Source organism: Desmodus rotundus, chromosome 5 (assembly GCF_022682495.2).
Source record: "Desmodus rotundus isolate HL8 chromosome 5, HLdesRot8A.1, whole genome shotgun sequence".
NCBI lineage: Eukaryota > Metazoa > Chordata > Mammalia > Chiroptera > Phyllostomidae > Desmodus > Desmodus rotundus.
Window position 1 is genome coordinate 116780527 of NC_071391.1, and position 12856 is coordinate 116793382.

The 12856-nt window shown below is 41.5% G+C and overlaps 1 protein-coding gene across 7 annotated transcripts in view; it reads right to left on the reverse strand.

Annotated features, from left to right (window-relative positions):
• Window positions 1-237: 237 nt before the first annotated feature.
• The window catches only part of ALMS1 (ALMS1 centrosome and basal body associated protein), a 167493-nt gene continuing 154874 nt past the window's right edge, over window positions 238-12856 (reverse strand). For 4 of the 7 annotated variants that reach the window (XM_053925855.1, XM_053925858.1, XM_053925857.2 and 1 more), the window contains 7 exons: window positions 11451-11571; window positions 10129-10332; window positions 9596-9825; window positions 8561-8744; window positions 7546-7609; window positions 2263-2362; window positions 239-1012 (listed from right to left, as the gene is read on the reverse strand). In XM_053925855.1, the coding sequence (XP_053781830.1) occupies window positions 968-1012; window positions 2263-2362; window positions 7546-7609; window positions 8561-8744; window positions 9596-9825; window positions 10129-10332; window positions 11451-11571 (948 nt within the window). In that variant the 3' untranslated portion in view covers window positions 239-967. Of the gene's footprint in view, window positions 1013-2262; window positions 2363-7545; window positions 7610-8560; window positions 8745-9595; window positions 9826-10128; window positions 10333-11450; window positions 11572-12856 lie in introns of all 7 variants that reach the window. The other 3 variants (XM_053925860.1, XM_053925856.1, XM_053925859.1) reach the window with 1 other exon arrangement.

Below are 12856 nucleotides of genomic sequence, written 5' to 3' on the forward strand. Positions count from 1 at the left end.
GCTTTATGTGCATTATTACACATATTAACTCCTGCTTTTCAGAAGTGGTTTTCCAGATCATAAACACTGGTTCTATGTGAGATGATAAATGGTTTGACGCTCCAATCCTGCAAACAAGATGGTGAGTGGAGGAAAATCCACCAACGGCTGCCTTTCTTCGCAGCTTACAAAGTCAGCTTCTGGGGCAGTTCGGATGAGACTACAGGGAGGCACCAGACATAGATGCCTGTGCCTGCTGGGAGTCTGGGTATGCCCGGTGAGAACCCTAACTAGACACTTTCTCTGCAAAGCCCATGACAGGGCTCGTGCCACACCAAGCTGTGTGTTGTAAAGAAAGGCCACATTTCATCCTCACAGCCCCCTTCCTTTGATTGATCCTTTTATTTTTCTTTTAAAATTGATTTGAGAGAGAGAGAGAGAGAAAGGGAGAATTTGTTGTTCCCCTTACTGATGCATTCACTGGTTGACTCTTGTATGTGCCCTGACTGGAGATGGAACCCACAGCCTTGGTGTATCATGATGACGCTCTAACCTACCTGGCCAGGGCTTGACTGACCTTTTGGATTGGGGCTCCCCATGTGCTTCAGGGGAGACACTGCATAGCCCCCTGCACATCTCTAGAAGGGAAAGAAGTGACCCTCTGTGACTTGCTTTACGATGAGTCAATAAGAAGTCATTTATTTTCTAAAAGTATAAAAACACATAGAAAAAGGGACTAACTCTTGGCTGAAATTAAGAGATAATATCGCTGTAACAAACATCCCTGTGGACAAGGCCACTGTAGAGAGAGAGTATTGCTCCCAGCCATTAATAATCACCACTCTGCTGCAGACTGAAAGGTCACTGCTTCTAAATTACACATGGATAAGGAGTTAGTTTTATTAAACCAGACTCATCAAAAGTAAGGAATGTGCTTCGTTGGGGTGATAAAATAAAATTCCAAGGCTCTGAAGAAAATAATTTTATGTCAGTCCCAGGGAACTTTTCTTCCCAAGAGTTGATTGGTCACTTTCTGTGGAAGAAAAAACAGGCAGGAAAGAAGTTAGCAACTCTTGCAGTCAGAGGCAGACAGACACTCCTTACCTCAGACATATCGCTGAGACAGTTGGTTCTACCCAAATCTTGTTTATCTTCCCCAACTACAGAAACTATGTTAATTGTACAAAAAAATAGTTTCTAAAGTATTTAGGAAAGATGATCTATAATCAATATTATCTCTATGTAGATACAGATATTCTATAATCCTGATAGACTGATCCATCCATCAGTTCACAAACACGCAAGCACTATGACACACAGTGCCTGGGGCCTATTCACTTGAGGGGCCCAGCCTGAGCTTTGGGGTGTGCTTCAGAAGCAGTTTTCCAATCCCACATCGGTCTGGTATGAACTCGTCTTTTGGTTTCTGACTTTCAGAGTCCTCCTGGGGTGAAGTGAGGGGGCTGGGAAGAAACCAGGACAGTGAAGGATATGGACCTCCAGGCACAGTAGCTGATTTCGTTTCTCAAGGAATAAATTGCTAGCAAGTCCCCTGGCCTGTGCAGTTCCGGGATCTGCAGCACCGTTGACTGCACTGGGGCCACGGGCAGGAAATGGTGTGGCCTTGAGGCTCTGGCTCCCCAAGCCGCCAACACTTAAGCTACAATGGGACTTTTTCCAGTTTATTGTAAAAGTTCTAGAGGTATAAAACTACCACTTGGGACTTTGGAATAAAAACCCAACAATTCGCCCTGGTTGGTGTGGCTCAGTGGATTGAGTACTGGCCTGAGAACCAAAGGGTCACCAGTTCGATTCCCAAGCACATGCCTGGGTTGCAGGCCAGGTCCCTGGTGGGGGAGTGCGTGAGAGGCAACCACACACCGACGTTTCTCTCCCTCTCTTTCTCCCTCCCTTCCTCTCTCTCTAAAAATAAATTAAAAAAATTTTTTTTTTAATTAAAAACAAAACAAAACAATTCTACTAGACGATAAAAACCCAACATTTCTACCATGACATACATCTAAATTGACTCCCAAAGATGAAATTTGTTTTTTTTCCAAATGTATGCCTGGAAGGTTTCTTTTTTAGTTTTGCATTTTTATTTTTAGATTTGAAACCTAGCCATAGGTGCTTTTATCTTCTACATTTCAGCAGTGGTATACGATGCATTATGAGCTGAAGTTCACTCCCCAAATGCAGTCAATTCAAACAGCTTAGATGTGTTTCTCTCAATTTCTTTTCCTTCCGATAAACCTGACCAATCCCGCTCTAGGACTGACTGACCTTTTTATACAGCTGGGCTCGCAACCGGTGTGACTTATATTCCAGTCTCCTCTTCTCCTCTTCTCTCTTTTTCTGTACTTCTGGAAGCTGCTCATAAATCCTTAGGAACGGCACCAGTGGAAAGACAGAAAGCAGCGAGGTTACCTGACTACAGAGGCACCTGGTGTCTTCTTACCTAAGCTCTACTGCTCTCAAGGCACTTAGTCCCTCACAGTCAGGCCCTGGGCCCATTGTGTGCCCAGTGTCCTGTTAGACACTTGGACACAAAGAATCCTGGCCTGGGGTGCTTATGATCTGGAAGGGAAGACAAATAAAAACATAATAAAATCCTGTCAACAGTAGTTACTTCTGGGAAAGGAGTGGGATCAAGGGATGGAGATGAACTGCTTTTCAGTCTATATGCAAAAAATGTACATCTTTAATATGAGACAATGAAGATGTATTACTATTATATTTTTAAACATAAGGGAAATAATGGAGGGAAAGTTCAACAACAGTCATATCTCCAAAATGCTACACAATATTACAGGAAATGAAAAAACTTATTCTGAGTGAAGTAGGTCAGGGAAGACCAGAGAGGAGATTAAGTTTGAGGTGGATCTTGAAAAACAGGAGCAGAAAGGGGATGGGAGGAGAAGGGAGTAATGGTAAGTCAAAGCTTCAGAGAGAGGGGTTTAGGGGTGCAGGTGGGAAGCAGATGGGGTGAAGGTGAGGGAGTGGTGGAGGGTCTCATAGCAACGTGAAAACCTGGGCTCTGTCTGTCCTATTAGGAACTGGTGTCACCGATTTTAAGTAGCCAGGAACATGATTGAACATGCATTTGGTAAATACACTCTAATTGGAAATAATCTAAATTTCCAACAAAAATAGTTAAACAGATTATGGAATGTAATAAAATTAGTACAAAGCATAAACAGATGTTTCAAATTTTTAGTGTTATGGGAAAATATTCAAACCTGTATATATTAATTAGTTTAATCAGTAACTTCGGAAAAACCTATGTGCTAATACAAGTGTCTGCAGAGCCCCCCCTCCTGCTAGACACAGGAATAGTGTGAGTTATGTTTACTGAAAGGATTATGAGTGAGTGATATGTATTTTCTTATTTCAACTTTTCTCTATATTTGCCAACATTTTCTATATCTGGAAAAAAATCATTGAAAATGATGGAGAGGCTCTGTGGAAAAGAGATCAAAGAAGGTGGAGAGCAGGGGTGGAGAACACAGTCATCTGTGAGTGCAGGCCGGCCCGCGTCAGGAGTGAGAAGAGGTTCCAGAGCAGTCAAGAAGCCTAGTCTCCAGGATGTGCAAGCTGGGTGCATGCGCAGTGATGGGTAAAGTGACTGCTCCCCAGCTTTCTAGCTGTGTCAGTGGGTGTCCCAAGCAAGTATGGGAGAGAATGGGGAGTTCCATTTTGGACATAGTGATGGTGATCACAACCTGAAAAAGCAAAAGTGGAGGTCAGGAAAGAGACCAACAAGGAATAAGTATACACTTTTAAAAGTCCCTGTTTGTGGAGAAGGATCCAAGATGGTGGAGGAGTAAGTGGAAGCTATACTAACTTCCAACTCCCAGGACCAATCTGGAATTACAGCCAAACTGTGGAGAAATCATCCTGAATGAGCAACTGAACACTAGCTGGAGAGAAGCCTTATAACAAGGACAGACAGAAGAAACCACTTCACCACAACGAGACTGGTAGGGAGTGCAGAGGAGGTGTGCGAGGGCTGGCTGGGCTCCCATGGGCAGCAGCTGAAGTTCCACAGGGTATTTCAGTGGCTGAGGGGGGTTCGCCCTGAGAAGTGTGGGGTCTAAACCCCAAGCTGGGCTCACCAGCCCCTAGCAACACAGCCAGAAAGGAACCCAGAAAACACCCAGCTGTGAAAAGCAGCAGAGTTTCTGTCTGCCAGGAAGAGACTGCTGGAGATGCAGACAGTCTCTCAAAAGGCTCACATACAAAATTTCATTTGCAGCCACTTACCCTGGGTCCATCAGAGGGAGGGCAGAGTGGACTAGAGATGCCTGAGGAAAGTCTGGGGTTGGTGGCTCTGGGGAGAGAACTGAAGGAACAGCCACCAGGATGCCTGTGCTGAGTCATTCCGCATACTGCTGAGGCCATCTTTCTTAGTTTAGGCAGAGCACTCCTCTCCAAGTGGCATCAGCCTGAGGGGAAGCAACAGCCCTGTCCACAGGAATTACTCTGCCCCACCCTGTGGAGCTTAAGCCAGGTTGCTGATTACATCTTGAGGCTATATCACTGATGGTTTAACCACTAAGGTGGGAAATACAGAGAAGCTAACCAAAAGGGAAGACAAAGAAAGAGACCAGATAATTCTCCAGAAGAAGTACTAGATGAAATAGAGGCAAGCAGCTTATCAGATAGAGTTTAGAGTAATGATTATAAGGATATTCAACAGCATGAAAAAAGACATAGAAACCATAAAAAAGGGCCAGTCAGAAATAAAGAATGAAGTATCTGAAATAAATAATACACTGGAAGGAATAAACAGTAGGTGAGATGAGCAGAGGATAAAATCAGTGATTTGGAAGATAAGGTAAAAAAAAAAAAAACCAACACCCTGTCAGAGTAGCAAAAATAAAAAGAATTAAAAAAAAATGTGGAGGGCCTAAGAAACATTTTGGACAACAAGAAATGTAACAACACCTGAATCCTCTGGATTACTAGAAGAGAGTGAGCAAGGGATCGAGAACTTGTTTGAAGAAATAATGACTGAAAACTTCCCTAATCTGGTGAAGGAAAAAGATGTACAAATACAGGAAGCTAGGAGAATCTCAAACAAGTTGGACCCAAAGAGGCCTACACTGACACATCATCAATAAAATGACACGGCTTAAAGACAAGGAGAGAATCCTAACAGCTGCAAGAGAAAAGCAGGGAGTTACCTACAAGGGAGCACCAATGAGACTGCGATCTGATTTCTCAACAGAAACATTTAAGGCCAAAAGGGAGTGGAGTGAAATATTCACGGTGATGAAAAGCAATGACCTACAACCAAGGCTGCTTTACACAGCAAGGCTATCATTTAAAATCAAAGGAGAAATAGGGAGCTTCCCAGACAAGAAAAAGTTAAAGGACTTTGTTAACACCAAACCGATAATGGGACAAATGTTAAAGGGCTTGCTTTAGGGAGAGGAAGAAAAAGAGAAAGAAAAAAGGAGTAAAATAGTATAATAATAAAATGGGTTAAATACCTATCTATCAACAATCTTATATTGATATATATGTACTTATATTGATAGATACATATGGATAGATAGATAAGCCATTTAGATACACGTATCTTTTATCTAAATGGTATAAATGCTCAGACCAAAAGACACAGGATAGCTGGATGGATAAGAAAATAAGACCCATATATATATGCCTCCAAGAGACACATCTCAGACTGAAAGATACACACAGACTAAAAGTAAAGTGATGGAAAGAAATATTTCATGCAAATGGAGAGGAAAAAAAAAGCTGGGGCAGCTGTACTCATATCCTAAAAAATAGACTTTAAAACCAAGGCTATAGTAACAGACAAAGAAGGACACTACGTAAGGATAAAGGGAACAATCCAACACGAGGACTGAACCCTTGTAAACATTTATGCACCCGACATGGGAGCACCTACACACATAAAGCAAATCTTGATGGACGTAAAGGGAGAGATCAAAAGAAATACAGTCGCAGTTGGAGATTTAACACCCCGTTGACTTCAATGGATAGATCTTCCAGGCAGAAAATCATCAAGGAAACAGCGGCCTTAAACAACACACTAGATCAAACAGATTTAATTGACATCTTCAGAGCATTTCACCCCAAAGCAGCAGAATATACATACTTTTCAAGGACACATGGAACATTTTCTAGGATAGTCCACATGTTAGGACACAAGGCTCAATAAATTTAAGAAGACTGAAATCATATCAAGCACCTTCTCTGACCATAATGCTATGAAACTAGAAATTAATCACAAGAAGAACACTGAAAAACACATGAAGACATGGAAGGTAAATAACGTGTTATTAAACCATGACTGGGTCAACAATGAGATCAAGGAAGAAGTCAAAATACCTTGATGCAAATGAAAACAAGGACACAACAATCCCAAACCTGTGGGACACTGGGAATCCTTTCGCACTGTTGGAGGGAATGCAAACTGGTGCAGTCACCATGGAAAACAGTATGGGGATACCTCAAAAAATTAAAAATGGATCTGCCTTTTGACCCAGTGATACCACTTCTGGGAAATATCCGAAGGAACCCAAAATGCTAATTTGAAAGAACATAAGCACCCCTATGTTCCCTGCAGCATTATTTACAATTGCCAAAATATGGAAACAGGCCAAGTGTCCTTCAGTAGATGAGTGGATAAAACAACTATGGAACATTTACACAATGGAATAGTACTCGGCCGTAAAAAAAGGAGAAAATTTTACCCTTTGCAACACTATGGATGGACCTGGAGAACATTATGCTAAGTGAAATGAGCTAGTCAGAGAAAAGACAAATACCGTATGATTTCACTCATACGTGGAATCTAATGAACAAACTGAAATAAGAAGGAAAATGGGGACAGACTCATAGATAGAGCGCGGGATGACAGCTAGGTGGTGGGGAGTGAGGTGAGGGGATGGAGAAAATTGAGCAAAAAGGACAAAGGACTCATTGACATGGACTACAGTGTGGTGACTGCTGGAGGGAGGGGGATATAGGGGACTAAATGGTAGTGGAAAAAATACAATAAAGATCAAGTTAAAAAGTAAATAAAATAAATAAAATCTTTAAAAAAATAATAAAAATATGTCACTGTTCATGAAAAACACAATGAGATATCACCTCATACCTGTTAGAATGGCTATTAAAAAAGAGAGAGAACAGATGCTGGAGAGGGTGAAGAGAAAAGGGAACCCTTGTGCACTGTTAGTGGGAATGTAAAGCACTATGGAAAAGTGTTTTCCCCTCAAAAAACTAAACACAGAACCACCATATGATCCAGCAATCCCATTTCTGGATATTGACCCAAAGGAGATGAAAGTATCATCTTAATGAGGTATCTGCACCTCCATTTTCAATGCAGCAAGTCATTCATACCATGTCTGCCACCTATTTTTCTTTTCTTTTTTAGTGAGAAAGTACTTTCGCAACTAATTTTCTTATAATGTTTTGACTTGAGCAGAATGCCTTTATTCTGGGGGCAAGCCAGAGCTCTTGACCGCTTGCTGGCCTGATCTGCACTCTTCTAATTGGAAGAGTACACTCTTATTTTGGGGGCCTTACCGTTTAGACCGCTGAATCATTTCCTTCTTTCCAATAGGCCTGCCCTTCTGGGCAGCCAGGAAACCTAAGCAAGAGAAGAAAGGACTTTCGGTGAATAGTGACTAAACAAGGAAGGGTATGGTATGCAAGAGCTGTGTGAGAGAGCTGCTAGGACTTTGTGGCCCTACTGTGAGCTGACAGTGCTAGGTGGTCACCAATGGCCAAGGCCAAGGCTAAGGTTAGACTATGACTGTGACAGCAGCCTAAGTCTCTTAAAGATACAACACTGTGGCACAGACTAGACTGTGAACTGAAACACTGCCCAATTTATAGGTAATGTGATGAAAGCATTAGGCATGCTTTCATATATTATTTTATGTATTTTCACAGCTTTCATGTATTATTTTATTGATCTGATACCTAGCATAACTGTAAAGAGCACAGATTCTGGAGCCAGCCCACCTAGGTTCAAATCCAAGCTTATTAGCTGTGTAATCTTGGGCATGGTACTTAATCTCTCTTTGCCTCAGTTTTCTCACCTCTAAAATAGGGATATTAGTAGTATCTGACTCAAGAGGTATTGTAAGCATTAAATGTGAACAACTCTGGGTAAAACATAAGGGCTAATAACTATTATTATTATTACTACCACCACTACTATTATTATTAATATCATTGCCACCCATAAAGTAGCCAAGCCTAGAGTCTGCCCCATCTTTAATGAAAAACAAACAAACATTATACTACTTTTGGAACCAGCCTGCTCACAGACACAGAGCTTCTTTATAAAAACACCATTCTCACCGCACACTTTCGTTTTTAAGATCCAGTGACAGGGCGAGAGTAACTGGGCTGATTTGGATCATGCAAGTTCTGACAGCTAAGCTGGGCAGGGTCTGCTACCTAAGGATATGTAAGTCTCAGCGAGCAGAGTCACTTTCTGTCCAGGCAACTGGCCTGGCACCGAGCAGTGTGCCCTAGCAAGAAGCAGATCTTGCCTTTCTTGCCCAGTAACAGGAAGGTGAACACAGTGTACCTCTCTTAGGGAGCAGGCGCATGGGGTCCCGATGGCCCTGCCATTCTCTCACAGTGTTGAACAGTGCCTCCCGCTCACTCTGAAACATGTTCTGCAGCTTCCTCTCCTGGACTATTAACTTCAGGCGTTTTATTCGCTCCCCAGAGCGGGAGATAAAGTCAGGTCTGTGAAGCTGAAGTGATTCCTGAGGAGGAGAAAATGCCCCCGTGCACACATTAGTGATGCAGTCTGCTCTTGAAGGGCCTAGGAAAACAGTATCTGACCAACAGATTTGAAGAGCCTATTTATAAAGATATTTTCTATTCTCTAGGAATGATCTCAAGTTGAAAAATAATCTGACAACTCTGTGTGGGAGAACTCCAATAGGGAAATCAGAGGGTTCAAAGAAATGCCTTTGGAATAAGCCAAGAACCAAGACTGTGGCAATTACAACTCTTCCAAATGGGACAGAGCTTGGCCCATTGTGCTATCTTAAATTTCCCTGCAAACAAATACAGGGTGGGGCAAAAATGAGTTTAAAGTTGTTCATATGAAAAAATAATACAATTAACAAATAATACAAGAATAAACTTACATGTACTCACAACTGTAAACTTACTTTTGCTCCACCCTGTATATCATTAAATAGCATTTCCTTAAGCTCCTAAGGGACCTATAAAGAAGAGACTTGGCACCTTTTAAACCCTGTGTTCAACAGGAATAGGAGTTACTGAGGAACAAATATAAGGCTGATGCAAACACGAAGCCTCCAGAGCCCTGCAGGTGTCTACAAACCCCATGAGCAGTGTTGCAACATCTTCCTGTCTATTACCTTTTCCCCAGATACATGATTTAAAATAGTTAACAGAGTAAGGCAGCCTTTGATTAACAATGAGAGTGAGAACAGATGAGCTACGGAGGTGCTGGAAACCAGGGTCATGTGACTGTACTTCTGAAGGCCTCTGTGTACTTCTGAGACACAGATTTAACTTGTGTCTCACCCTTTCTTCCCCCCTTAAACATAGGGCTAAAACTACTAATGCAATGTCATTGTACCTGTAAAGTTGCTCTCACAAATGGCTTCAGTGGACCTCTGCCTGGGCCTGCTGGTGACCCGTGGCTGTCTGTGTGCTGACCCTGCCAGTTCTGTTCCCGTAGTGGTTCCCTCCAGGGTTTGACGTTGGTCATTGGTGCAAACCAGGAGATACCAGGGCCATGATGCTTGAGCAGGTTTTCCTTCTTAGGACCAGACTTCATATTTTCCACAGGAACAAACCATGAAACTCCTATAGGAAATATTTTTAAGAAAAAAAGATTTTTCTTTTTTCCCATCACTGACATGTGCACAACATAGGGCTTCCACAGAGCCAGCTGTTAGAGGCCATCACGATGCCCAGGAGTCTGCTTAATTGCAGGTATGACTCTGCAATTGTAGTGCTAGACACTTAAAGTTTGTTTTTCTTGCCATGGTGCTGCTGGGGGTGGAGATGGGGTCAAAATAGAGTCATTTAGAAAAAAGAATGCGAGCATTATGAGAGGTGGAAAATTCAGTAGTTTTTCTGCAACAAAACTGGGAATTAGAAACTGACCTTCAGAGCAACTCTGCTTGTTCTTCCTCAACTTTTTGTCCCCAAGATAACTGGTAACGACCCTTTTTTCTTCTGTTTTTTCTTCTGACCAAGTAGTCACATCACTGTCCTCTTCCACTCTAACCTCGCTAGAACTTGGCGTTGGGAAAATCACCCCAACATCTCGAGTGTGTTTTCTGACACCATTCACAATCTCCAAGTTACCTGAGAGGAAAGATCACAGATGTCTCTGGGAGCAGCCTTGAGACTTAGTTGGCAGGTATATTCAAAGTTTTTAAGGCTTGAAAAACCCAGTCTATTGCCTTTGCTGGGTGGGTTGGGGCTGTGTGAGGCAGAGAAGGTGGAGGGGGCGGGAAGGGGTTGAGAGAGAGAAAGAGGAGGAGACAGAAGGAGGCATGGGGAAGGAAAGAAAGACGGTTTTTATGTCTAAGTCTGTTTAGGTATTAGAGAGAATTAATTACTAACATAGATTCAATGGGAAAAGGATTTCAGTTCTGATCCCAAGTGAGAGACAGTAAATGCTTGTAGTCCTACTGGCAGTCACCCGGGTAAGGAAGAGGTTGACAGGTGTAAAGACAGGACTTGGAATGGGCAGGGAATCAAGGCAGTTTATTTTTGTTTTATAAAACAAAAGATATAGAAAGGCATAAAATGAAAAGGTTCCTTTCTACTCCTGTCCTCCATTCAGTCAGTTTATAACCCCATGATTCCACAGAATTTTTTTTGTGCAATCAAATTCTCTTCCTTCCTTCATTTTTAAAATACATGCAGTAGCATGCTACATATAGTTCTGTACCTTGCGTTTTCTTTTTAATTATGTATCTTGGAGATCTTTCCATATTGTTGGAGAGAAAGACCTATGTTGTCCTATGTTGGATTTCATTATATAGATGTACAATAATTTAACCATTTGGCTACTGATGGACATTGAGTTGAATTTAATTTTCTGTTATAATAAATACTTAGATTAACTTTGTGGCTAATTCTACACATTTGTCATTTTGCACATATGCACAGTATATTTACAGACTAAATTCCAAAAGTAAAAGAGTGCTGCATGAAAGTAGTTTTGACAGCAAATGTCAAACTGCCAGTCACAGGGATTGGACTTGTAACTTATACCCCCACTAGAATGTATGAGCGTATTTCCTTACACTCTTGCCCACATCCTTGCTATCAAGCTTAGATTTTTGCCAATCTGATAAATGAATAATGGCATTTGAGTATGGTGTTAATCTTCATTTTGTATGAGGTTGAGTATCTTATGTTTAACAGCTACTTGTAATTTGATGGAAAGAAATGTTTAAATTCAAGTAATTTACCTGCTTGCACTCCCTTATTTAACATATGTGCATTTTGCTTGTTGCAAAGGGTAGAGCTTGAACTCCAGAAACTACCAGTAGAAGATGAAATAGAGTCAGAAGAAATCATATGGTTTGCCACCTAGAAAAAACAAGAGACTGTTACCATTACATGCAGTCAATGGCGCAATTACCCACAGAGTAAGAAAATGTACAAAGTCAACAAGAAGACCCAATTCAAATTGTTAAGATAAAGTTGCCAGGAAGCTTGTGACAATGTCAACAGGCTACCACATAATTTATGATAGGGAGGAGAATGTTACTGAAGTTGAACAAGGGCCTGAGCTCTTTCCTGAAGGTGAGCAAAAAAAAAAAAAAAGGTATGTTCCTAGGACTTGAAAAGTTCTGAAGATGTGAGCTAAAAATTAGTCTGGTTGGTTTTCCGAATGGAAATTTTGACTTGACACCTGCATACACTTTGATGAGAGAAGGCAGGCTGGGGATAATTAGAGAGATGAAGAGCTGCACAGTACTTTCTAATAAGATCAGACTCAGATACCTACACAAGGATAAATGCCAAAGAGTGGAAAGGCCCCCAGAGAAGTCCTGAATCAGAATTGCAAAAAGCACTAACAAGCCAAAAAATGGCATTTTTAGTTACATTCAGAGCAAGGTTCAGAAAGTTCATGGATTTGAGTTGGTGGTGGAATATTAGTGGGTGACAAAAATTATCAAAATATAGTTGAACAAAATAGTATACAATAGTATTTCTTAAACTTGCATATCATAGCAATCTCTGGGGGAGGAACCCTGACCCAGAAAAGTGAGCTGAAATCCTGTGGGGAGGGATGTGGGCACAGGATTTTGAATAAATGCCAGGTGCTTACCTCCTTAAGCAAGTTTGGCAGAGGTATATATTGAAACCCAAGTCATAAAGGAAACTGAAGGTATTTGTTCCCCTGAACTAGACTGACTATATTCCAGGGATTCAGGAACTTTAGCAACAGAATCCTGGAGGAGAGGAGCAATTTAGATGTCTAGGGACAGGAAGTGTTTTAATTTTCAAAAAGATAAGCATTGTAAGATGGTGGGTTTACACTGACTGAATTTTAGAATGGGTCACTACCCTGATAATCTGAAGCATCTGCAGGCCAAAGAGAAGACTAGCACATTTCATCCAGGGCTCAGGAAGGAGGGCAGCACCAGCCTTGCCCGGTGAGCCTTGTTCTCCCTCGTAGACCATGATCGCTAACTGGCAGTTGAAAAGAATGTGTAGTAGGGTACTTCATTTGAATAAAATGGTAAAACTTCTCATGACACCTTTGAGCGCAATGTGGACTTATTTGGGTTGAATGATAATATAATTTGGTAGAACCATGATTCGTTGAAACACTCTCAAATATTGTCAACACAGTGAGAAGCCTGTA